The 27395-nt window shown below is 42.6% G+C and overlaps 1 protein-coding gene and 1 long non-coding RNA gene across 3 annotated transcripts in view; one reads left to right on the forward strand and one right to left on the reverse strand.

The window, feature by feature from the left end:
* UGP2 (UDP-glucose pyrophosphorylase 2) overlaps positions 1–27395 on the forward strand; it is a 62774-nt gene that overhangs the window by 23377 nt on the left and 12002 nt on the right. For both annotated transcript variants that reach the window (XM_072140386.1, XM_072140385.1), the window contains exons 2-3: positions 1112–1239; positions 5493–5600. In XM_072140386.1, coding sequence (XP_071996487.1) covers positions 1126–1239; positions 5493–5600 — 222 coding nt within the window. In that variant the 5' untranslated portion in view covers positions 1112–1125. The remainder of the gene's footprint in view (positions 1–1111; positions 1240–5492; positions 5601–27395) is intronic.
* On the reverse strand, positions 5594–26832 carry LOC140121127 (uncharacterized). Its single transcript, XR_011854032.1, has 4 exons — positions 26426–26832; positions 20616–20772; positions 19243–19380; positions 5594–8082 (listed from the first exon to the last, which is right to left on the reverse strand). It is a non-coding gene; the product is annotated as an uncharacterized lncRNA (long non-coding RNA).

Below are 27395 nucleotides of genomic sequence, written 5' to 3' on the forward strand. Positions count from 1 at the left end.
ACAGTTTTTTTCAAAATTCCCCAAAACTGGTTCTAAAAATTTTTTTTTATGTCATAATACACAAGCTAAAACCTCATTGATATCCCCAGAGGCGGCAAGCTGTAGCCTAGACCATCATGCCCACACTTCAGTTTACCGGATATGACAGCGTATCTCGATTATGTAAATCTGTGCAGGCTCACTGCTTTTGTACAATATGAATCCACTGGCTGAATTGTGTTTTTTTTTTTTTTTTTTTGCATGGGGTGGAACAAATTGCTGTTCACATTATGCACTTGAAAAACTAAAGCAAAAATGTAATGGCCATCGGTGATGACTTTGTTGAGAGCCTACAAACAACTTTTGGTGTAATTTTAAAAATAAGAATCTTATCTTTCAGATCACATGAGGCTTATGGTTCTGTGAGCTACAGACCCTGATGTAGAGAGTTAAAGGCAAGAATTGCATCTTTATTTCGTGCTTATATCTGTAGATCACAGAACCACAAGTTTATTGCGAAATGAGAGATGAGATTCTTTACTTTCTAGAACTGAAAATAAGGGTGTCTAAACCCTTCAGCCTCTAAACTTGACTCATGTCAGGCAAATATGACTCTACTCTGCTCTTTTTCACGCAACTTTGGAGCATTTTTTTTTTTTTTTTTAATAGGTACTTGTGGGATTTCACAAAAAAGTTGGAATACTAGAAAGTACATTTCATACTCTTATCTGAGGGGGCTGTTAGTTTTATAGGGTAAAATCTGGTGACCGGTTCCCTTAAATGGAAAAAACTGGAATAACTAAAATGAATCTTATTAGCATGACCTAAAAATGACCCAATAGCAGCTTTGTACTGCGACAGAGCTGTTAGTTTAATTTGCTTTTGACCTGCCTTGCTGTTCGTGTGCCGCTATAGAAGGATGTTATAACTTCATATTCTGTGCCAGTCAAGAAGTAAAATGTAATTGTGGATGTAGATATCTAATGTAAAGAATGTGTCCTCTGGATAGGGCCCAACTTTGATTCATGGGAAAATCTCTGTGGAAACCTTTATTTTTTAGAGACAGTCTCTGAGTTTCTGTTTATGGGTCAATTTACTTGGAAGCCGCTAATGTTCTTTCTTTTTCTTTCAGATTTAAGCCAAGCAATGTCTGGAGGAGGGATGTCCCAGTTCCAAGAGGCCATCAGGCAGGAGTTGGAGGAGGCCATGAAGATGGACCTGGAGAAAATCCTTTCTACGGCACCAGAGTCTGAATTGGAGGTATGTCCCAGATAAAACTTTAGATAACCTATTACGTGCTTTGTAAAACATCTACAAAGAAAAGGCTTTACAATTATGCAAATGAGTCTCAGGGGCTCCTTAGGATTTTGTGCACAATTTTAACCCCTTAAGGACGCAGGGTTTTTCGGCTCATTTCTCGCTCTCCAACTTCAAAAATCCATAACTTTTTCATTTTTCCGTGTACAGACCTGTGTGAGGGCTTATTTTGTGTGTAACAAATTTTACTTTCCCGTAATGTTATTTATTTTAACATGCCGTGTACTGCGAAGCTGAAAAAGAAATTCCAAATGTGGAAAAATTGGGAAAAAAAACGCACGTGGGCTCAATTTTTACGACTTTCACTCTTCGCTCCAAATAACACGCCTACTTTAATCTTTGGTTCGGTGCGATTGCGGTGATACCAAATTTATACAGGTTTTATTGTGTTTTAATACATTTTCAAAAATTCAACGAATGTGTACAAAAAAGAAAAAAAAAATGTTGCCATTTTCTGACGCTAATAACTTTTTCATACTTTTGCGCACGGAGATGTGTGAGGGGTCATTTTTTTGCGAAATAAGGCGACGTTTTCATTGCTACCATTTTGAAGTCTGTGCGACATTTTGATCATTTTTTATTTCATTTTTTATGTTATGTAAAAAGGTGTAAAAGTCGCATTTCGGACATTTGGGCGCCATTTCCCGCCTCGGAGGTCACCGCCGCCCGTAACCGTTTTTATATTTTGATAGATCGGGCATTTTGGGACGCGGCGATACCTAATATGTCTGTGATTTTTACTGTTTATTATGTTTTATATCCGTTCTAGGGAAAGGGGGGTGATTTGAATTTTTCATATTTTATAAATTTTTTTTTATTTTTTAAACTTTTTTTTTCTTTTTTTTTTCACTATTTTTTAGACCATCTAGGGTACATTAACCCTAGATGGTCAGATCGCTCCTACCATATACTGCAATACTTCTGTATTGCAATATATGGCATTTTTGCAGCACATTCATTACAATGAGCCACTGGCTCATTGTAACGAATCTGCAGATGCCATGTAGCCTCGTGTCAAAAGAAGACCCGAGGCTACCATGGCAACCAATCGCCGCCCCCTGATGACGTTCGGGGGCGCGGCGATCGTATTAAAGACTGCGGTTATTAGCGGTGGGGGTTTTATGCAAAATGCAAAAAACCCCACCTTTGTATGAAGAGGACTCAGCCCGTGAGCCCTCTTCATACATCCCTTATACCTCTGCGCCGTAGAGCGTTAAGGGGTTAAAAGCCTTTTTTTTTTTTTTTTTTTTTTTTTTTTTTTTTTTGTAAACGGGGAATGAGAAGATATAGGAAGACCAGATCTAGCCAGAGGTGGCACACACCAGTATGTCAGTGTGCTAGGTTTACAATCCTTCATCCTGATGCTAGAAGTCCTTTAAGGGGCCAGACATTATGTAGCTGAAGCCATTAGCTGCAACTTCTAGTCTAGTTATACACTTGTGCTTCAAGGTATATGCCGATGGTATACTATAAAAGAAGATGTACCAACTATAATTGTTATCCCCGGTTTACAGGATATCTGATCAGCGAGCTTCTGATTGCTTGCACCCCCACTGTGCATGAGAACTGGAGTCCTGTTCTCACTAGTTGATGAAGTGGCAGGTCAATTATGAGTCTTGCTGCCCCTTTCAATACTATGGAAGTGTCGGAAATTGCAGAGCACAGCGCTCAAGTATCTCCAGCACTCTCAAACATTGCCTAATGAGAATAGCAAAGATCCCTGAGCAATGTAGGCGAATTGAAAAGATTTTGGGTCCCCGCTCCTTTAAGTATTAAAACTTTCTTTATTGAAACATATTAAAATACAGGGACACGACTATCCATACTAAGCATCTGACATATTTTGGGCAAAACAAAAGTCATATCTGAATGCAGTTGCAGGACACAAGCCTGACCTGCCGCTTCATTCATTCAGTTAGTGAGACTGGGACCCCCATTCTCATGAACTTTGGTCGCCCCAGTAATCGGACCCACTTTCGATCAGATATGTTATTTCCTGTTTGCAAGATAAGTAGTGCAGGTAAACCTGCTGCACATCCAATGAGACTTCTGGGAAATCTATATCCCAGTGCAGTGGAGCACAGTATATATACGGTTTCTGTAACCATTATTTATGCGGCTTTATATTCAGCTAAAGCGTGTGAAAGAATAGGCACCGGGATACAACGCATTATGTGACCTAAGTGATGCAATCCTTCCCCGCATTGATCTTTAATCTTGCGGTCATCTGTGTCATTCATTATCGCACCCTGGACTGCTCCACACATTATTATGCAAGTTATAGTAGTGATGCAACCACATGTGTAATCTCTTATCATTCTGCCATGTCTTACTTACTGTGCACACACCATTATACCAGTGCATAGAAATGAGTTCATGTGTAGTGAAAGCGGGTTTATTGCCCTATTCCTGGTTAATCTGTAACTCGGCTGTACATTGCATCACTGTTACCTGCAGCGCTTCATCCTGCACCAGCTACATGTCTATGATTAGGCCTCATTTACTTGGCTACTCCATGTAGTTCAGTGATGGTGAACCTTTTAGAAATCGAGTGCCCAAACTACAACAAAAACCCATTTATTTATCAAAAAGTGCGCACATGGCAATTCACAGCTTTCAATCGTATCAGCATCCTGGGGACACCAATATAGTAGAAAGAAGGAGACATTCTGAATGTCATTGTAGCTTCCCTAAGGGTCCCTGACACAGGTAGAATTGCAGAGTCCAGAGCAGGAGCTCCAATGATGATCCGGCCCTATTCACACCTTCTCACTCTTCTTCCTGTAGTGCCAGGTAGCTAAGGATGTGTCACTTTAAAATAGCACTGAACTTCGCACATCCTGGACCACCACGGACTGTCAAGGGAACTTTATGCTGGGGTGACTATCTGGGTGCCATAGGTTTGCCACCACTGATGTAGTTAGTATAGTGACTATCGGACTGATGGGAATTAGCCAGTACTGTTTCCATCTGTCCTGGATATCAGTATATCTGTTATTTTAGGCGACCCATGTGTTGTCTAACTTTTTGAGGGTCCTGAATGGTTAATCTGACTACTTCGCTTCTCACCCCCTACCAAGCATTACATAACGGAATACGTTTGCTATAATAATAATCTTTATTTATACTGTGCCATCAAATTCCGCAGCTCTTTACATCATGGGGGACAATTTACAATTATAATATTACATTACAGAGTACAAACAGTCATATGGAACAATAGTACTTTTAAGTATTAGTATACAGGCGGCTCCCTACTTAAGAACACCCGACCTACAGACGACCCCTAGTTACCCACGGACCTCTGGATGTTGGTAACTTACTGTACTTTAGTCCCAGGCTACAATAAACAACTATTTAATGTGTCTGTAGTTAAGATTTATTGTTAATCCTGGTTCTTGTGACAACCCAACATTTTTAAAATCCAATTGTCACAGAGACCCCAAAAAATTTGGTTGGGGTTACAATGATAAAATATACAGTTCCAACTTACATACAAATTCAACTTAAAAACAAACCTACTTTCTTGTACATAACCCGGGGACTGCCTGTAGTAACAATTAGAGATTCCCCCTGGATTCCATTAACCAGTGATTCTATAGGTCAGTGATGGACAACCTTTTGGAGACAGAGTGCCCAAAGTACAACCTTAACCCACTTATATGTTGCAAAGTGCCAACATGACAATTTAAGCAGTAATCTATTGATCCCTGCTGTATCACAGGTTTCAATCGTATTGGCGTCATGATTTCACCAATACAATAGAAAGATGATGGAGAAATTTGGATTGTAGCTTCCCTCTAGGGTTCCCTGAACAGGAAGAATCAGGTTCCCAGAGCAGGAGGTCCAACAATAATCTGTCTCTATCCACAACTTCTCGTTCCTGCTGTAACCGTTGAAGCCAAGGATGTCACTTTAACAAGGGAATTCCTGGACCGCAGGAGGAAGCCTTGAGTCCTGTCTGGCAAACTCTATGTTGGGGTAAAGGCCTGGGTGCCCACAGAAAGGGCTCTGAGTGCCACCTTTGGCACCCGTGCCATAGGTTCGCCACCACTACTATAGGTGGATGAGATTCTAGATAGTCATGTATTTCATCTACATTGGATGTTATAATCTGCCTAGTATGTGTGTGCTTTTTATGTCTCCACCGCCACACACATCTCCTGAGTAATACACATATGTTTTATTCCTTCCAGCATACGAAAAAAGACTTGGCCGGCTTCCAGAAGTTGTTTCATCGGTTCTTGCAAGAGAAAGGTCCTTCTGTTGATTGGGGAAAGATCCAGAGACCCCCAGAGGATTCTGTAAGTTACTATATCATGTTACTAATTACAGTGCAGTGGTATAAGCAGAGAGGTCCTGGAGGTTGTATATGTTAACCATCAAAGTTTGGCCTCTTTCTTCTCGTTCATGCTTTTTATTTGTGTTCAATATGTTAGTATCTGTATTACTAGATCTTTTTTCTTTTTTAAGTAAAGTTGTTGCCATAAATATTTAGTCCTGGCTGAGCAGCTAGGAAACTGCAGGGAGCATGTTATAGAGCAGGAGGAGCTGAGCACGTTGTACATAAAGTCCTTTGTATAGACAGCAGGTTATAGCAAGAAGAACTAAGCCGATACAGTCTGCTCTATGCTATGCTATGTTTTGTGCATATAGAACACTACATTCTGCTCAGCTCCTCCTGCTCTATAACATGCTGCCTGTAAGTAGGATCCTATGTACAATCTGCTCAGCTCCTCCGACTCTATAACATGCTGCCTGTTGGTGGGATCCTATGTACAATCTGCTCAGCTCCTCCTCCACCGGGGAAGGTAAATGCAAGCTCTTTTTTTTTTTTTTTTCTTCCTACCCACCTGGCCAGTTAAGTTTTAGATTAAAACCAGGCACCCTCTTTAAAGTAAGATTTCTATCTGCATTTTCCTCTCTAAGAAAGATGGTGAGATTGCAACTATTGCATGATTGCAAAAACTTTTTTAATATTTAAATCCTTGGGTGGCCTAAAGTTTGTTGCATCATGTCCTTTGTACAGACAGCAAGATATGGCAAGAAGAACTGAGCCGATACATTCTGCTCTTTACTATGCTTTGTGCATATAGAACACTACATTCTGCTCAGCTCCTCCTGCTCTATAACATGCTGCCTGCAGATAGGACACTATGTACAATCTGCTCCGCTCCTCCTTCTCTTTTGCATGTTGCTAAAGAGCAGGTATGAGCAGATCAGTGTCACTGGTGTCGACTGCACAACACCCTGAGAGTCCTTCTACTTTGTAGTGATGCAGTACATCTAATAGCAGCGCGCCGTGAACCCACACTTGGACGTGTCTCTGTAAAAGTGGAAAATGGCCAGCGCTGGCCTCATCCCAGAGAATAACAGTGCGATGGAAAACACTGAGGCTCTTTTCATGGGGTTATAAAGTAAGCTTTATGTCCAGAACGGTCCCACTGAACCATGTGAACGAGGCCGGGTTTATATCGGGTGACGGTTTTTAACCTATGGAGTACGAATACTGTTTTTGTGTTTTTCTTTTAGCTTTTGTCCGTATGCATTAAAAGTTGTAGTAAAAGTCTAAAACCTGCTAAAAATTATCTGTTTAGTGCAAAGATCTCCAATCAGTTTACATGGTGAGAGTAAAAATAGTTAGATCTCCTCCCTCCAAAAAATATCCAATCCAAATCCCACTTCCAGAAAAAAAAATTCTCTTTTGGTTTATGAAAAATTGTCGGCCTGTGATGAGCTTTGCATAGCGGCGGCAGGTTGCACATAGACATAAAGGAACATTATATAACGTGATCTCCTGACATGTCGTGTACTCTCTTTAATACATCATCTCCAAAGCTTTCCTTTTTAATACTTTCACAACTTTTCTAAATGGACAACTGGGTGTCACCATTTTCCTTGGGTGTGTCCTACACAGTGTAATACTGACCACCCTGATTGGACATTTTCAGACAATGTTGGGACCAACTACAACTGGTAACAGAGTTAGCAGGAGGAACAGGAACATCTAGGACAGTGATGGCGAACCTTTTAGAGATCGAGTGCCCAAACTACAACAAAGACCCGCTTATTTATCGCAAAGTGCCATCACAGAAATTTAATTTGTGATTTATACTCCCTTCTCTGTCACAGTTTTCATTGATACCAGCACCTGAGGACACCAATATAGCAGAAAATAGTCCCAGGTAGAGCTGTCACTTTAAAATAGCTCTGTGCACAGCAAGTCCTGGGCTGTCTGGGACTGCAGGAAGATACCTGGAGTCATCTCTGGTGATGGCCTGAGTGCCCACAGAAAGGGCTCTGAGTGCCACCTCTGGCACCAGTGCCATAGGTTCGCCATCACTGATCTAGGAAAATCCATGGTGGGAAATAAAAGAATTTACTTGAATAGCCAAGTAGAAGGGTTGTCCTCCTAAAGGGGAACCTATCGGTATTAATTAAAATTTTTTTAATGAAATATATTTGAAAAAAAAAACAATGCAGTGACTTGTGGCAACTGGAGTGATGATAACGATTCTTAGAAATGTATTTTCTTTTCTATCTTATGTTATAATGTGTTACAGTTGTGGACAAAAAACAAATAAAATGTGTTTTTAAAGAAGAAAAAAAAAAGTTCCATCCTGACGAAATCTGTCCCCTCGATGTAGAAATATTATTGGAGGCTTCCTAGACTTGCTTGGTGATGTCAGACAGGGGTGAATCTCCTCTTTGATGCCTTCTTGTGAGAGGTCACCTCGTGGTCGTGGCGCCAGAACATCTTCTAGACCAAGGCTGGAGGCCACTTGTCTGTTTTAAACAGAAGACAATGAATCTTTGTATTCTCAATAAATATGAGGAAAGGATAACAAAACAGAAAGTCTCTGGCTTACTATGTCCCAGGTACTTGACCGGTGCTGGTCTCTAATTTGTGGACACACAGGAAGTGCTGCTTAGCAGGTCACCGCCTGAATCGGGGAAACTGATGCAATCAGTATTGGCCGAGGAGCAATTTCCTAAGTCTCGAAACGGATCGGAAAATGGGACCCAGCTTGTGAGCTGGTTGGGGTATCCATCAACGATTACACAACACATGTGTGTTTTATTACATTTGGGTTATACATCCATCTTATTTTACAAAACAGAGGTCATTTTTTTCAGACATTAGAATAAAAGTTGATATTTGGATACTCTGAATGCAGGGAGCCTCGAGGGCCTAGAGCGCGACTATCCTCAGCTACTCATTATAGGCCGGTCATTTGTGGACGTGTGAATCTAAGAAGGCTAATTACTACTTTATTACACAGTCATTATTTGTCATTTGTTTCTAATCCTCGCAGTAGTGGATTTATCTTGTAGTTTCCGGATTAGTAATTATTGCTGGAAGTCTCTGCTATTAGACTTGTGTAAAGGCTATAATATTTGGACACCTCTATTTAGTCGATTGCATCAATTTCTATAGTTATATTGGTGATCAAGACTCTATTAATATTGCGTGCAGATACAAAAATCGAGAATCTTTACTTTCTTGTGAATATCATGTTTGCTCATTGGAAACCATCAGTAAGCAGGGTGGAAGATGCTGGTGGATCTTGTGGTGTTTATCCTAATTTTTTTTTTTTTTAAATGTTTCAAAAATGTAAAAGTTTGTTTGGCAATATTGCTAGATCTTGGATGAAAGCGGGCTTGGTGTTTGTGTGAGGCGATGATTATTCCTTTGTTCTGTTGTATACAGTAGTTCTTTGGATGCTGTCATTTATTCTTCGCATCGCATCTTGTGTCTTGTACTGAACATTGTTTATTGTGGCAGTGGCATCAGATTTATTTTTTTACGTCCGCTTGGTCGATTTCGATAGCGGCTCGTGCCGTTCATTATCTGTTTATTTTATCAGACTTAATATAAAATTACTCATATGCAAGCCCTACAGAAAGGAGGCATTAGCCTTAGATGTTAATGTCTTACTTTATTTGTAGATGTTACCTATGATTTGTAAAGTGCTATGGAATATGATGCCGATATCTAAAGATTATTATTATTATTTATTTTATTATTATTTTATTATTATTATTTTATTATTATTATTTTATTATTATTATTTTATTATTATTATTTTATTATTATTATTTAATTTATTATTATTATTATTATTATTATTATTATTATTATTCAGACTTCCATAAGTGGACCTATTCTTGGGGAAACAAAAAAAAAAGTTTTGCATAAAAACACTCGTACAGTAAATAGTGTCCTGTGGTGATGTAAAACCCTGGGATGTATCCAGATCCAGAATTATTAATAACCTCCTAAGATCTAGAAACTACTAAGGCTGTAGTAGAGCACGTAGAAAGCCACTTAAATTGGTTATGAGCCGGCCACGTATGTAAAATAAAATTAATTACTTTTCAAACAGCCTTGATCATATATATATATATTTTGTGTTTTAAGCTTCTTTTTAAACCTTTCGGTCTCCATGGTAACAGACAACAAACAAACACTATGTTGTCTGACCCGCCTATAGGCACAAAAAGTGTTTTAAATGAAGTCTTATTACAGAGCTGCTCTGTTTATTGGAACCACAAAAAATAAAATAGATTTTTGGGGGAAGACATTTCCTTATGATAAGATGGGGGTTTCAGCTTTGGTTGTTTTTCTAAGAAGGCAAATTTAACTGGGCTGGTTTAAGTGGAGCTTCATAAATGAGAACCACTAATGTGTCATCGCTGTTACAGACACCCTGGTATTAATTTGCTCATTCTAGAAAAACAAGTTTAAAAAAATGCCCAAAGGATGATGCCAAATATAAGATTACTGCCAGACATCGCTAGATGCAGAGAGGTTTATATACTGCATCCAGTGTAATTCACTATATCCTCTGTATTAAATAGATCATTTCACAAGATCAAGAGTTTAGTTGATGGCAGTGGGATGGAAAGTCCTGCCTATTAATACGCTACACTTAGGTATACTGTAGTAGCTCTATGCTGCTGCCAGTGGGCTAACAATAGGCCCCTTTAAAGTGTATACAATCCACTTATTATACTAGCCCATAGTACAGTGCTCACAGTGATGCTCCATGAGTGTAACTGGGTCAGGGTAGGTATAGCAGCTTCTGTGGTACCCAACAACATGGGAGCCCCGGGATACTCAGAGGTAAGGTGCAGGCAGCAATTTACAGGTGATTTAGGGGGTCGCATTCAGTTTTCTGTATTTGCCCTGTGCCAGGACGCCCCTGTGGGCATAAGCCCTGTACAGCGACGCCCCTGTGGGCATAAGCCCTGTACAGCGACGCCCCTGTGGGCATAAGCCCTGTACAGCGACGCCCCTGTGGGCATAAGCCCTGTACAGCGACGCCCCTGTGGGCGTAAGCCCTGTACAGCGACGCCCCTGTGGGCGTAAGCCCTGTACAGCGACGCCCCTGTGGGCGTAAGCCCTGTACAGCGACGCCCCTGTGGGCGTAAGCCCTGTACAGCGACGCCCCTGTGGGCGTAAGCCCTGTACAGCGACGCCCCTGTGGGCGTAAGCCCTGTACAGCGACGCCCCTGTGGGCGTAAGCCCTGTACAGCGACGCCCCTGTGGGCGTAAGCCCTGTACAGCGACGCCCCTGTGGGCGTAAGCCCTGTACAGCGACGCCCCTGTGGGCGTAAGCCCTGTACAGCGACGCCCCTGTGGGCGTAAGCCCTGTACAGCGACGCCCCTGTGGGCGTAAGCCCTGTACAGCGACGCCCCTGTGGGCGTAAGCCCTGTACAGCGACGCCCCTGTGGGCGTAAGCCCTGTACAGCGACGCCCCTGTGGGCGTAAGCCCTGTACAGCGACGCCCCTGTGGGCGTAAGCCCTGTACAGCGACGCCCCTGTGGGCGTAAGCCCTGTACAGCGACGCCCCTGTGTCCGTAAGCCCTGTACAGCGACGCCCCTGTGTCCGTAAGCCCTGTACAGCGACGCCCCTGTGTCCGTAAGCCCTATGCCACGACGCCCCTGTGTCCGTAAGCCCTGTGGGGGTGGGCGTTGGCCCTGTGGCCGCGGCGCCACTGTGGGCGTTGGCCCTGTACATGAATGATTTCTTATCTGTAATTTCACTGCTTACGTTCTTCAATGTGATATCACTAAACACGAGCCAATTTCTGTAACATGACTGTGTGCATTACTGATATTTTCTCCCTCTTTTGTAATGAGAGTAAATCATTTTATGTGCTCATGGTGGAATTGGGCCGCATGGCAAGTTTTGTTGTGTGGTAAGTAGTCCTATATCTTGGTCCTAGAGGAGTTTGGGGAGTCTGGGTATTCATTAGATGTAGTATTGGAGCAGTATGGGTTCCTGTGCCTCTAACTAAACATCTGCTTTAGCTTAACTTTCCCATTACAGGAGAATTTTTTTTTTTTTTTTTCGTGAGGCCCCCACAGATTTATGTTACAGATGCAGCATTGCTTACTGGTGACAAGGCTTCGTTATAAGGACTGATTGTGTCCTCAAGTTACGCTCCACAGTGGGGAGTGACCTGTAGCACTTTCCAAACTGATCCCCTGGTCCACAAATCTATCCCCAGAACCAACAAATAGCTTGGTGTATGTCCTGTGAGCCTTCCCCGATTAAAATAAGTGAGTAAAGTATAATAACGAAGACTGGATGAATTATTTACTCATCGTCAGTTTTGTTTGCATGGGTCTATGGTTGCTTGGTGAGTTCTGGCGTCCTGCTACATTTCTCACTTATGACTGCAACTAAAGAGGACCTGTCCGTAACTACTTGTTACATTTGTGAAATACTCATTTTGGAGCATATATTTTCTCTTGCTGATACTCTGTTGTTACTCTTCAAAAATTGTGTAAATGGACAACTGGGTGTTACCATTACACAGTTAGGGGGCGTATCCCTAGACACTGATTGGACTCTGTAAAAGTGTCCAAACTTTTGACATAAATTTCTTGGAGGGATTGCTCCACGAGAGTTTTAGGAAATCTAGGAAGAATATTATATTTTGGGAATTGGTTATTTACTAAAACAGACGGTGCCAACAGAATGGTCAAAAATGTCGAGTTTGTCTCAGTTCACATCAAACCACAATCTGATTGGTAATAAATGGAGTGTACGGCCTCCGCCAGGCTTTATAATATGCTGGCAGTACATTGTAGAAGGATGCTCCGGGATTTCCAACATATTGTTATATCTGTGGATTATGCCCTTTCCAGGTTTAATCTGTATGCTAATGAGGTAGTTGGTGTGCCCAGGCTGTGTCCTCTGTTATTCCTGCCTAAATTACTCCTCCTGGTTTCATCCCAATGCTTTTCACAGGTCCTATCTGCTGGAGGGAAGTGTTGCGCTCCAGGTGCATGAGGACACTCTGCACCCCTTGCCTCATTAGCATATGGATTAAAATAGGAATTTCTCAGAAATGTCAGAATGGACAGGAATAGTTATCTCTGAAATCGTAACGCATTACTCAACAAGATGCTACCTGCATGTTTTATGGCTTGTAGAGGTGGTAGAACCCTTTTAAATTGGACAACTACCTTTTTATTGTCCATCTTTTTACACCTTTTTAGCATTTGTCTTCCTCTGCACTGGTTCGTTCTCTTCTGTAGAGTGTCGCACGGCATGGTGTTACTCATGAGTCCATGCATTGAGTCCCATTAGAAGATACATATCAGGAAAGACAGGATTCCGGTCTGTGCTACATACATGTGCACGGCTCTGATAAGGCTGTGAGCTAATAATAATAATAATCGGCCTGATAAGACATGGTTTTCTTTACGTCAGACTATATACAATATCTAATGTATTTGCATAGTGCAGTTTCACTGTATCCCAGTCTAGTCCTACAGCTGAGATGATTGGGGATCCTCAATCTATGGAGCTACTTCTCTGCTGTGATTCCACACATGGATATACTCCATACAACTATACGCCCAATTTATTATAAACAGGAAATATTAAAAATTTAATTCCATCCCATCCCAGTGCCCAAGGTATCTCGAGGAGCAGACTTCTTTTAAATAGCTAAGTTCTGACAGCCCGAAGCGTTGAGACTAAAAAGACTATTTTGATCCTGGATATATTCCACTTGTGTTAGATTCGGGAGTGGTGAGATGTAACTCCCTCTTTGGATTTGAGAAGAGTTGAGCGTTTTTTTTTTTTTTTTTTAAATTGGATATTTTTGCACGCCCAATTTATTGCCTCACTTTTCTGGACTTCTTTGCAGTGATGTCCCCTACATCAATCACGTGATCGCTGCGGCTGATCACTGGCCTCAATAGGGGAATCTTACATTACATGACTGATGTTGAGGCCGTTGATTGGATGTAGTGGCCTCTGAATGATTAAATTATGTCATTTTTTTGGTTTTAGTTTCTTTGCAATGATGTCCCATACATTGATCGCGTGATCGCTGCGGCTGATCACTGGCCTCAATAAGGACTCTTGCATCACATGACTAATGTTGAGGCCATTGATTGGATGTAGTGGTCTTGTGAATGATTATATGATGTATTTTTTTTTTTTTTTTGTTTTAGTTTCTTTGCTTCTTTTGCAATGATGTCCCATACATCGATCACGTGATCGCTGCGGCTGATCACTGGCCTCAATAAGGACTCTTACATCACATGACCGATGTTGAGGCTGTTGATTGGATGTAGTGGTCTTGTGAATGATTATATGATTTTTTTTTTTTTTTTTTTTTTGTTTAAGTTTCTTTGCTTCTTTTGCAATGATGTCCCATACATCGATCACGTGATCGCTGCGGCTGATCACTGGCCTCAATAAGGACTCTTACATCACATGACTGATGTTGAGGCTGTTGATTTGGAAGTAGTGGTTTTGTGAATGATTTATATGATGTAAATATATATTGTTTTGGTCTCTTTGCCGGTCCCTAGCCACGTTATTAAAGCCCTGTACTTACCTGTTGTTGTACACACAGTCATAGTGACTGAGCAGTAGCGAGTACGAAGTGTTATAGCGCTGCCCTAGGAAATGTTTAACCTCATTTGACTGGAGGGTAAATTCTCCACTCTCTGAACTTTCCCTTCTTCTCGGTTTTACAATGTGTTTTACTATTCTATAGTATCATCACCATCATCTGTTTTATGACTTAAAATAAATGTCACTTTTGACACTACACTGGGTGACACTGTCATGACTACATATTTCCATGACCTCCTGATGGCCGTCGCTTATGTGATATTACATGGAGGCACACCCTTGTCATTTACACTATGGGACATGCATTCCCATCCTGTGACCTATACAGACAGTTATGCATCATAACTCATTATAGTCCAATTATGTCATTACCGCATGTACAGAGAAGACTTATTAAAGCGGGAGTGTTTCTAAAGGTTACCTTTCAAAGACGTAGACACAATACTGGCTCCCATAATCCATTAGCAGTCAGCCAGACCAAGTGTGCATGTGCTCTTATAGAGAGGATAGGTGATGCGTCCAATCCACAAGAACGCCTGCCCAACACAAGATCTGTCGTGGTCTAGTGTATTAAAGGAAACCTACCATTTGATTTGATGCATTAGGAAGCAAACATACTTTGAGAATGCTGTAGCTACACTGATGCAGGATCATATCTTGGTTAATCCCTTAGTTTGAGTGGTTTGGCTAAAAAAAACAATTCTAACATTCAGGACCTTGGGGAAGCTGGGTCAGGCTGGCTGCCAAGATAAACTCATTGGACACGGAGCTTGTAATTACAAATGGAGGTTAGTCAAGACATGACTAATCAACCTGAGCTGGATCACTCATACACAGCTGCTTGTTGGATGGTGCAGCAATTGATTATTCTGTCTGGCAGGGAGAAGAGTAATTGCATCATCCTCTCCTGCAGAGAAAAACTCACATGCTTGGACGAGCGCTGTAGGAGCCATAGAAGGGACAGAGCTTCATTATCATAATGTTATATCTGTTTTATCAGCAAAACCACTCAGCTCAGCTATGATCCTGCATCAGTGTAGCTACAGCATCCTCAATGTATGTTTCCTTCATAATGCATCAAGTCAAATGGTAGGTTTCCTTTAATGACCGCCACGGATGAGCGTGCTTGCTGCTGATTTATCCTTCGGAGCTGTACTTTGCATTAGTTCAGGCCTAAAGAGATAAATGTAGCACCAGCGGGCATTTCACCTCCGCTTTATTGGGCCATGAAAGTCCTGTATTCATGACTAGTGTGTATAGGTTATACATTTAAAACTTGTTAGGATTGGGCATGTTGAGATCCAACATGCCTGCTCTTCCTTTTGCCTAGCATCAGCTAGCACTGCAGAAACCAAACCATGATCAGTATCAGCAGTGTGTTGGCCACGTTCAGGTGTTTAATCCTTATTGTTGTGCGTTGTCCTCCACACATCCTGGATGGCATCAGCCAATAGGATGTGGAAGAATTGATTTACTTAATCCTGTCTAATATTTGGAAAGAGGGAACCTAATGGCCTTTTTAATATGGGTTATCCCACTGGTAATGATCCGGAACAAACTTTCTTGCCCAAATACCAAGGGGCCAAAGTCAGTGCTTGTTTTACATGGACTTTAAGGAGGCTGGTGCAAACTACATGGAGGTTAGAAGCTTGGTTAAAGGGAAGCTGTCACCAAGGGCCTCATTTTCACTAAAGACAGGTAGCAGAAGCCCATCACACCTGCATTGCACATATGATTTCTCTAAGCATCTGCATTACAATATAATTGTGTGTTGTAACTTACCTTGCACCCTGACAGAATACTCTGTGAAGTCCCAGGGGTTGGGCTTTGCTTTGGATGCATTTCAAAGAACAACTCGTGACTTGTCTGTGCTGCTGTCTGCTCCAATCTTGGCCCACCACCTCTGTGCTCCTGTACAGCTCCTCCCTCCCACACTGATGTCAGCTCACCAGGCTGTGAGCTCTGTGAAGGAGCAGGAGGGTGGAGCTGTACAGGAGCATAAAGGTGGGGGCTGGAAGCTAAGCAGTCTGCAGCACAGACAAGTCACAAGTGTGGTTTTTTAAATGCATCCGGACCTTGTACCTTTGTCAGGTACAAGGTAAGTTATAACACACAATTGTATTGTAATGCAAATGCTTAGAGAAGGCATATGTGCAATGCAGCAGTGATGGGCTTCTGCAACCTGTGAAAATGAGGTCCCTGGTGACGGGTTACCTTTAATTGATTATTCACCCTCATGTTGGTGTTGGTCGCCGACCCCTGTTTACACAAGGTATTATTTTACCAGCAGATGACAAATCTGGAACTCTTTTTGGGAGGCACCCAGTGCCGTTAGAAATGTACGGTATATTGCGTGACTCTGCCATAAATACTTACTATAGGAGTGCCCCTTTTACTTGACACATTTCATCTTGTAAAAAAACAAGTTAAACTGTTGGCTTCTAGAAAGTTCTTCAAACAGCTGCCTTTGTAGAGATCAAGGTTTATCTAACAAATGCTTTTCTTATCAGTTTTAGAAATGCTGGTTATTTATTAAGCTTTGGGAGTGAAGGAGAGGGTATCACAATGCTTTACTCTTTAAATCGAGGCTCCTGTATCTTGTCCAACACGGAATAAGTGGTACATGAGACCTTCTAGAATACCTTTATGGAAGTTTCAATGATGTCATATGTCATCAATATCCATTTGGTGGGTGGACGTCATTCTGCTACTGATTCCAGACTTGCCAAGTGATACACTGCTTAATTTGTAGTTGGTAAAGATCTAAATAATCCTTGTATCATCAGGACAAATTGAGATTCACTAGTCGTAATCTGTGGCATCCAATAATAATCATCCCAAAACTGAGGCTGTTGAATATATTGAAGGGATGGTGTCACTAGGATGACTTCCCTCAAAGAGAACCTTTCACCACCTCACACATGTGCTGATGAACATATCACGATGTAGAGGCTGCTTCATAGATCCAGGGGCAATTTTCTTTGTAGCACCCACTGTTGCTGTGATATCAGTTCCAATATCTGACCATTGTAATCCTCTCCAGAGTAGAGGAGGGGCATATGTTATGCTAATCTTCTCAGTGTAAAAGAATATTATAACAAACGGCCCCTACTTCTCTGCTCTAGGTCCTCCTCTTTGACAGTAGAGAGAGCACTACAATGGTCAGATACCAGAACTGATATCTTGGCAACCGTGGAGGTTAGAAAGAAAATTTAAAGTGCCCCTCAATCTGTGAAGCAGACTCCATTATGGTATTATTATGTGGTAAACTAGGTGCTAAATTGAGGAACCACAAAAGTGAATTATGTAAATTTAAAGGACACCTGTCATCAGGTCTCTGCCACTAGTCCTGTCACCTCTACCTGTTGGAGCAGCTCACAAGGATCCCATCCCAGCCTTTATCTAGTTATTTCATACATTCATTGTAAAATCATTTATTCTTTATCATGTAAATGAGGCTGGTCACATGGTCAGAGGCAGTGATGTCACCCCTGTTACCCCTCCCCTCTCCTCCCCCTGCTCAGGTCTGTGTGTAATGTATAGTAAAGCATTGCTAGTGTGTGTGCTGCATCTGCTGACTTGCCGCATCCTCCTAATATACAGGTGAGAGACACAGACATCAGCTACACATGAATCTGACATGTTCTACTGTAACATGGCTGCCTGGAGCTGCTGTATCTCTCCTAAACACACACACAGGCTGCAGGGGGCGTGGCCACCAGCACCAGGAAGCACATCATTATACAGGCTGTCAGTCAAGCACTGGGGGTGTGGCTGTGCCTCCCACTCATGAATAGAGTGGACAGCTTGAATATGCTAATGCTTCATTGGACATTTCACAGGTCATTTGCATACAGCTTTAGGACCTCATTGCTTAGGTTTACAGACATGTAGAGGGACAATGAAGGGATAGAGGCAATGCTCTCTAATGGCAGTTTATGAAAATATATTTAGTTTAGGGGGGTTATTTTGCATGACGGGTTCTCTTTAAATCACTGGTCCATAATGACCTTCTTGTAGGTTGTCCCAAATAATTTGCAGAGATGAGTCTTATGTTCTCATTGAGGATCAACTCTATGAAAAAGCTCTAGGGTTGGTTGTAAGGACACGGAGATACCAGTTAGAAAGCAATTGCTGGTGATTTATTGTCCAGGTGACTCAACACATGAGCTAAGGGGTGCAATGACGCCGACAATCGAAGGGTCTGACCCCTTTTCCTCACCTTTGGAGGTTTCCCTCTCGAAGAACTCTGGGGAAACCAGCCAAGAGGACTTGGGCTACATTCACACTGCCGTTGCCCGCCCATACCGTACCGTAGCGGTCAACGGCAGTGCACGGGGAGAGGAGGAGGTGAGCGCAGCTCACCCCTGCTCCTCTACATAGAGATACATGTCCTATCTTTTCCCGGGTACGGAGCGGTACGGTGCCGCACGTGTGCTGCACCGTACTGCTCCCGTAGGGCGCCGTGCGCCCATTGCCGTCTATGGAGGACGTATATCGGCCGTATATACGTCCTCCATACGGTAGTGCGAATGTAGCCTTAGTGTTTGACCTGCACCTGTCTATCCCGCACCACTCTTTCTAGTTTTTCTAGTATATTTGTATTATAATAAATGTTGTCTGACAGGTTTGTTATAGGAAATCCCAGTGCAATCTGCTGCAAATATGTGGAGGATAATTTTACTTCTGCCATCGCAGAGTGTAAGAAATTACTTTTCGGGGGGGAATGTTAAACACTTTGAAATGGAGTGCATTGCGATTTTTGCTCATTAGGGATTGTAATTTGTAATGGAAATGTAATTAGATATTCTGCAGTAACAGAAATTGAATGGAGTCTTTTTATTTGTGTATAATGTACAGTTTTATGGGATTTTCTGCCACTATGTGGTTTATTGCACATACATAAATTTGTGCTGCACCAGAATACCGGATTGGGAATCTTCTATTACTCCGAGACCTTCTCTATCAGTTTCCTCATCAGAATGTACTACAATGTCTATTTTCCATTGCACTACTACAACAATCAAGTGCCTATTAACGTTGAGAATCGCTTACCTATGTAGAATAACGTTGATTGCCTGCGATCGGGTTGGTTTACCTTTTTTTTACGATACCCTAGGCGGAGATGAATTTCTGTGTGGTCAGATGGAAAGTGTATATCTTCTCTATCGACGCCTCGACGCTCCGCTGTTTCTGTAATAATCAGCAATTGTCACAAATCAAGGACTAAATAAAGAAAGAGGACCAAATAATCACACGGCTCTTGAGGCAAAGACAAGCCTTGTTCCACCTCAGAGGACATGAAAACCTGACGTTGGCGAAATCCACTCAGTCAATTACACGTTGTTGTACAATAGCGTTCCTAGAGTTTCCTGCCGTCCTGACAAGAATTGTGATGAAAGATCCTCATAAAGCCTCGTTCTTTGGGTAGTTGTAGGAGTCGGTCAAGAGTATAATAGAGGTTCCTGTAGTAGGTCTTATGCACACAAACGTTCCATGGCCAGCACATGTCCCTATATATTTCTATGGGCTCATACACACAGATATGTGGGTCAGCAAACCGCCCATGCTGAAAATTTTGGAGCAGGTACTCTTCCTATCCATATATGCAGCTCAGGCAGTCATTGCTACTGTCATTGTTGTATGAGTGGACCCCACGCGCTGATAAGCACAACCACAGGGTTGTTCATATACAGGTAGGCTTCACGTTATAACCAATTATTACTTGTCAAATCCAGGCCTGGTGCTCCCCACCGGTCTGTGCTCCCCACCGGTCTGTGCTCCCCACCGGTCTGTGCTCCCCACCGGTCTGTGCTCCCCACCGGTCTGTGCTCCCCACCGGTCTGTGCTCCCCACCGGTCTGTGCTCCCCACCGGTCTGTGCTCCCCACCGGTCTGTGCTCCCCACCGGTCTGTGCTCCCGGATTGACCTGAGAGTGGGGGATGCATTAGAGCCTGAGCCTAGCTGCATAAAAGGGATGTACCAAGCTTGATTGATATCTCAGGAAAGGGTACAGTAATGTTTAAAGGAGGGAATCCGACTCTTGGGCATCCCGTTCTGACTAATTGGTGAAGTAGGAGGTGAAGCATGCTTTATGCTGCTCCATTCAGTACTATGGGAGTGTCAAAAATTGCTGCATTTATCCTCTGCACTGCCTATCACTGCCAGAGTATATAAGATGATGCCCCATAGTATTGAAGACATATACTCAATTAGGGACATCAGGACCCCTGTTCTTGTGATCGGTGGGGGTTCCAGTAGTCAAATCCCCACCAATCAGTATAGGGGACAACAATAAAACTTGGTACAGCCCTTTCACAGATCCCATAAGGTTTCTCTACACCATATGAGGAGACTTGTACTATAAATAACAGTTATAGGGCCTAATAGTTATGGTAAAACTATATATCTGTGTGTGACGGACTTACAGTATACAGAAGTATCAGCCTTTTCCCCTCCGGTGTTGGCACAGCTGCAGAGGTCTTGTGAGGTCACTTGTGCCGGTGAAGCCTCAATGGAGAACAGGAATTAGTGTAGAGTAGTGCAAATAATGATAACTTCTCCTTCCCTTTGTGAAGCCGCTTCCTGGAAAAAAGTAAAAGCTTGTAGAGTTATATGTATATTTGTATCTTTATCTCTGAAAATGGGGTTTTCACTTTATTGTTCTGCAAGAATCCAGACATTGGCTACATAAAGCAACTAACAGCTAACGGCTGCTGTTACCCCCAATCTATCTTGGTGGCAGAAGGTGGATTGGACAATTCATCCAAAAGCTCAAGCTTTGTTTTTTTTTTGGGGGGGGGGCGTTTTGAGTGGAGGAGAAAGTAAATTATTGGAACATTTTCTTTAATGTATCAAGTTACATGACGAGTGTCTTCTGAAGTGACCTCCTACTTTACAAAAAAAGTTTCAGAAGTGGACAGACTACTCGTTAATAATAATAATCATTATTTATATAGCGCCATCATATTCCACGGCGCTTTACAAATCATAGGGGACATACACTCACTGGCCACTTTATTAGGTACACAATGCTATTAATGGGTTGGACCCCCTTTTGCCTTCAGAACTGCCTCAATTCTTCGTGGCATAGATTCAACAAGGTGCTGGAAGCTCCTCAGAGATTTTGGTCCATATTGACATGATGGCATCACACAGTTGCCGCAGATTTGTCGGCTGCACATCCATGATGCGAATCTCCCGTTCCACCACATCCCAAAGATGCTCTATTGGATTGAGATCTGGTGACTGTGGAGGCCATTTGAGTACAGTGAACTCATTGTCATGTTCAAGAAACCAGTCTGAGATGATTCCAGCTTTATGACATGGCGCATTATCCTGCTGAAAGTAGCCATCAGACGTTGGGTACATTGTGGTCATAAAGGGATGGACATGGTCAGCAACAATACTCAGGTAGGCTGTGGCGTTGCAACGATGCTCAATTGGTACCAAGGGGCCCAAAGAGTGCCAAGAAAATATTCCCCACACCATGATACCATCACCACCAGCCTGAACCGTTGATACAAGGTAGGATGGATCCATGATTCATGTTGTTGACGCCAAATTCTGACCCTACCATCCGAATGTCGCAGCAGAAATCGAGACTCATCAGACCAGGCAACGTTTTTCCAATCTTCTACTGTCCAATTTCGATGAGCTTGTTCCAATTGTACCCTCAGTTTCCTGTTCTTAGCTGAAAGGAGTGGCACCCGGTGTGGTCTTCTGCTGCTGTAGTCAATCTGCCTCAAAGTTCGACGTACTGTGCGTTCAGAGATGCTCTTCTGCCTACCTCGGTTGTAACGGGTGGCGATTTGAGTCACTGTTGCCTTTCTATCAGCTCGAACCAGTCTGCCCATTCTCCTCTGGCATCAACAAGGCATTTCCGCCCACAGAACTGCCGCTCACTGGATGTTTTTTCTTTTTCGGACCATTCTCTGTAAACCCTAGAGATGGTTGTGCGTGAAAATCCCAGTAGATCAGCAGTTTCTGAAATACTCAGACCAGCCCTTCTGGCACCAAGAACCATGCCACATTCAAAGGCCTCAAATCACCTTTCTTCCCCATACTGATGCTCGGTTTGAACTGCAGGAGATTGTCTTGACCATGTCTACATGCCTAAATGCACTGAGTTGCTGCCATGTGATTGGCTGATTAGAAATTAAGTGTTAACGAGCAGTTGGACAGGTGTACCTAATAAAGTGGCCGGTGAGTGTATACAAATATAATAATACCTTACAGAGTACAAACAGTCATATGGAACCATAGAAGTGAGGGATGAGGGGGTGACACAAGAGCTTACAGTCTATGAGGATGAGTGGGTGACACAAGAGCTTACAGTCTATGAGGATGAGGGGGTGACACAAGAGCTTACAGTCTATGAGGATGAGGGGGTGACACAAGAGCTTACAGTCTATGAGGATGAGGGGGTGACACAAGAGCTTACAGTCTATGAGGATGAGTGGGTGACACAATATCAACACATTTGCATAATTTCCGCTCTGTTTAATGATAGTAGAATAAATGTAACCTGTATTGTATGTGTGACATGCGCTTGTGAACGTGCTAATCTCATGAGTAACTGGTGGGGGGGGGGGGGACTTTTTTTTTTTTTTGCATTGTCATTACACAAATGTTGTAACCCAATATTTGATTATTACATCAGACGTCCGCGGGTTACATGCGGTTCTCATGATGATCTTGTGTTCTCTGCGGTCAAGGTTTACTCAGTTAATTATTATTCTGAGGAGTTTTGTAAGTGGGTCAACATGTAAATGATAGATAAAATATTTAGCAGGTATTACCAGGACAGATGACATAGTGAGCAGCCATCGATGCTGTACACCCCCCGTGTCTCATCACAGATCACAGGCCTCATGTCTCATCACAGATTTCATGAGAGCCAAGAACTGAAGCCACATTTTGCCTGGTGCTGTACATCTGATGGATGCGATCCTTGAGTTGCTTTTTATCATACAACTGGTTCAATGATCTTGTTATTTTAGGTTTTCTGCTTCTATCTCATATCTATCTATCTATCATCTATCTATCTACCCTCTGATTCCCATGATGCAGTGCTTCCAGTAATTGTGCCTGCGCTCAGCTGGAAGGCCTTTGGGTTCAACAAACTTCCTTCATCCACTAATTGGCCGCCTTCGACCACGGGATGTCCCCCCCCTTCCCCTCTACGGAATGTCCCCCCCCCCCCTTTTTAAATTTTTTTTTTCAATTTCTGTGTTATTCCGTGGTACAAGGAGGCCGCTTCTTGGATGCATGGGGTCTATGACCCCTGTAATATCTGGTTGAGCATAGACCCAAAAACAGGAGGTACTGCCTCAGCAAAGTAAAAATATTTTTTTTCTAGCACCCAACAGACTTTCCATAAATAGGTGGACCCCAACTTAAGGACACCCAACTTACAGACACCCCCTAGATACAGACAGAACTCTCTGGATGCTATTACGTTAGTCCCGGGATGCAATGCTCAGCTGTATAGTGTCTGTAATAAAGCTTTATTGATAATTCTTGGTTCCATTACAGAAAACAATTTAGAATATCCAATACATTATTTTGGCTGGGGTTACAATTACAATAAAAATATACCAGTCCTGACTTGCATACAAATTCGGCTTGAGAACAAAACTAAAGAACCTATCTTCTACGTAACACGGGGACTGCCTGTACATGTGAACCCCCGTTTTGGGCTCCTAGGAGAAGGGGTGTCCTAACACTGCTGTGTTCTTAGACTGTGGGGCAGGTTAATGCAAAGAGCTCTCACCTCAACTATGAAGCAGCTCAATCCACAGAACAGAGAGCGCAGCAGTGTGAGGACACGCCCCCTTAGCCCTCCTTCATGTACTATTTACTTACTTGACTGTAAATTAGCACGCCGTGCAGTAATAATACGTCAATGAGCTGAGACAAAGCGTGTCAGCTGGAATAGAAATACAATTTTTCCACAGTCCTGTTGCTACTAATAACATACCGGAAGGTTACACAGATCTCCAGGGCCAATACCTAAAAATCTGAATATATATTTTTTTATAATAGGTGCAACATAAGGGGCAGTCACTATCGCCCCTGGCCGGATGATATGAAGCACATGTACGATGTATGGGGAACACATGTTCTTGTGTATTTGGGACTTTTTTAATGTTTTCGCAGTCCCCTGCTTGATCTCTGCGGCCTGTCTTCAGCTTCCAGAATATACAGTGATTTTTCATCCTGTCTGCAGACAAATAGATGTTCTCTGAAGTCTTGCGGCTCCGGGGTCGGTCCGGGCTCATATGACTGTGTATTATTACGTCAGCGTGAATACATTTCTATATTTTTTATTAAACCAAAGATAATGTCATGAAATGTTTGCTATGGGACCAGGAAATGAAATCCTTCTGCGTTCACTTAGATCAGGGATTGTTTATTACAAGATACAGACAAGGGGGGAAAAAAGCAAAAAAACGGTAAAGTTTCTCTTAGGTTACATTTGTTATGTAATGTGTAAGTGTTTAGCATCTGCATGGACATCTGGCTTCCCATATAGAAAGAGGGAACACATTGATGCCACATGTATCAGTAGTATCATGTACACAGCACATATTTCATTGTATCGGGCCCACCCAAGGAAAAAATCCTATACAGACCCCTGGATGGGTCTGTTATATACATTGTAACCTTCAATATTATAATACACACTCATTTTATATGTACTGTCTGATATTGGGTTCTCCATCCCATATATTAGCCTAAAGCCACATGTCGTGCTACCACCCTTTGCATGTCAACTTTAAAGTCATGGGTATCATACTATTAGAAAAAAGGTTTCATGTAGTTTTAAAGGTTTTATCCGGATACATCAATTTATTTATTTTTTCCAATGGCCCCATGAAGTGTAAAAATACTGACCTCGAACCCTTAACCTCTGGCACCTCCCTTCAGTAGTATCTGTGTGTATTCAGAGGCTGAGCGTTGATATCGCATCAATGTTGCCCTTCTGCAGCAGATGTGCGCAGTTTACACAATGTGCCCACCAAGACTTTGTATACCAACAGTGGAAGGACCCACATAGACCTGGAGGTAAGGACCAAAGATAGGTATAGGATCTTTTATAATTTTTGTAACACCTGGTGTGCATAGTTAAAAACAAAGTATGAACCCAGGCAACCCCTTTTAGGGCACAATGTGTTAGATATAGAATTACATAGTTAAAAACAAATTATGAACCCAGGCAACCTCTTTTCGGGCACAATGTGTCAGATCTAGAATTAGTTAAAAAATTATGAACCCAGGCAACCTCTTATAGGGCACATTTGGGGGTCATTTACTAAGGGCCCGATTCGCGTTTTCCCGACGTGTTAACCGAATATTTCCGCTTTGCGCCGATTTTTTCCCTGTATTTCCCAGGGTTTTTGGCGCACGCAATCGGATTGTGGCGCGCCGGCATGCACGTGACAGAAATCGGGGGGCTTGGCTGAACGATAACCGGATGGATTCGGAGAAACCGCCGGATTAAAAAAAAAAAAAAAGTGTCGCGGGACACGTGCTTACCTTCACCCAGCAATGGATCGTGAACTCCAGTGCGTTCCGATGCTCTTCAGCGCAGCAACGATACCTGGTGGACGTCAGAGGAGCTGCCTTAGTGAATCGCCGGAAGACCCGAATCCACCGCAGAGAACGCTCCTCTGGATAGCGAATGGAGCGGGTAAGTAAATCTGCCCCAATGTGTTGGCTATAGAATTGCATAGTTAAAAATTGATGACCCCAGTAACCCCTTTTAGGGCACAATGTGAATGCACCCTTAAAGTAAGTGATCCATTTTTAAATATATACAAATACTACAAATTTTGGCTGACTGCTTGGCCATCTGATGCGTATGATGGTCTCCTTTCTCTTCCCAGACAGTTTATATCATGGGGCATTATTCCCCTTCCACACTTGTGTGGTCGGTGGAGTTGAGCTTACAGTCCACTGTGGGTCTGGAAAGAATAGCTGTTAACTCCACACGTCTTTAAGGAACCTTAGATTGTCAAAACACTTGGTATGTTCTGTTGACTCCAGGTTAGTGTCAGACATTGTTCCACTGGGTGATGCTAGTCTGGCCCTAAATGTAGACTCCTCAAAAGCCAAGCCACTAATTGGTGCCATTTTAGTCTACATTTGCCCATCAGAGGTTAGAAAAGTTGGAGCTGTCTGAAAAGATGCCGCTCACATTAATGACGTCAGCAGATGTAATGTAAAAGTTTACCATATCTTGAGGTCTTCCACACTGACGTGTAGCTGACAGCTAGCCATAAGACTGGGAGTGGTAGTCTGGGTTTTCCTAGAGCCTCGGGGCCAGAAATTTCACATTTTGTTCACGATTGATGTGAAGAACAACTTTTAGACGTTCAGTCTTTGTGCCGGGAATGTGGAGGATTGTGCAACAGACTTGCGTCATCATTTTCGTGTAAATCTATGGCAGAAACCGGACAGACGTGTTCTTAGAGGGAAGGGTTAGTCCACTGCCGCTTGCGTTTACGGGTTCATTGAGTAATGGAACAGTTGGATCAAGTTTTGTCACTTGCTCCTTGACTGCAGTGAACGTTTACTCTTCATTTTCTTCACTAGTCTCCTCGTGTTTATACGGAGTCATAGATCTTTTTCTTGTGTGTTTTTGGCTACCATTAGGCGTCATGTTGGCGGGGTGTAGCATTCCTGTGGGGAGTGCCTGCGGACGTCCTGATCCCGTGTGATAGACAGTGCACTCTGTATAACACTCCTCTACTCACAACCACATCTGGAAGAGTTTATCTCTGTATCCTGCTACCCTTGTATGTGCGTCATGTTCACTGGGGTCCAGGTAGCAGCGATGTGACCTTGGGGATCCAGAATCCACCTCCTCTGAGAGGCGCAGCTGCTACCATTTTAGTCGTTGATTTAGTGATTATTGATATTTTTTGCCTGCCCTCGAGTATATGCAGCATGGACCCTCCTTGTACTGTAGTAGCCTGTAGTTGTCCCTATTTAGGAACCTGTTAGTCAAGGTTTTTCACTGTGTTTTTTTTCTATTGCAGAAATTCAGCAGCAGTGAAGGTGAAGCAATGAATAGGCCAGTGCAGACTCCATAGTCTTATTCTGCACCAATCATTGTATCTGGAGTAGTTTAGAACTGTGGAGTCATACTTTACACCAGCTATATTAGTTGGTCAGGTTATTTGGGCCACCCCACTTTTTAC

The sequence above is a fragment of the Engystomops pustulosus genome, chromosome 3 (genome assembly GCF_040894005.1).
Source record: "Engystomops pustulosus chromosome 3, aEngPut4.maternal, whole genome shotgun sequence".
Taxonomy (NCBI): Eukaryota; Metazoa; Chordata; class Amphibia; order Anura; family Leptodactylidae; genus Engystomops; species Engystomops pustulosus.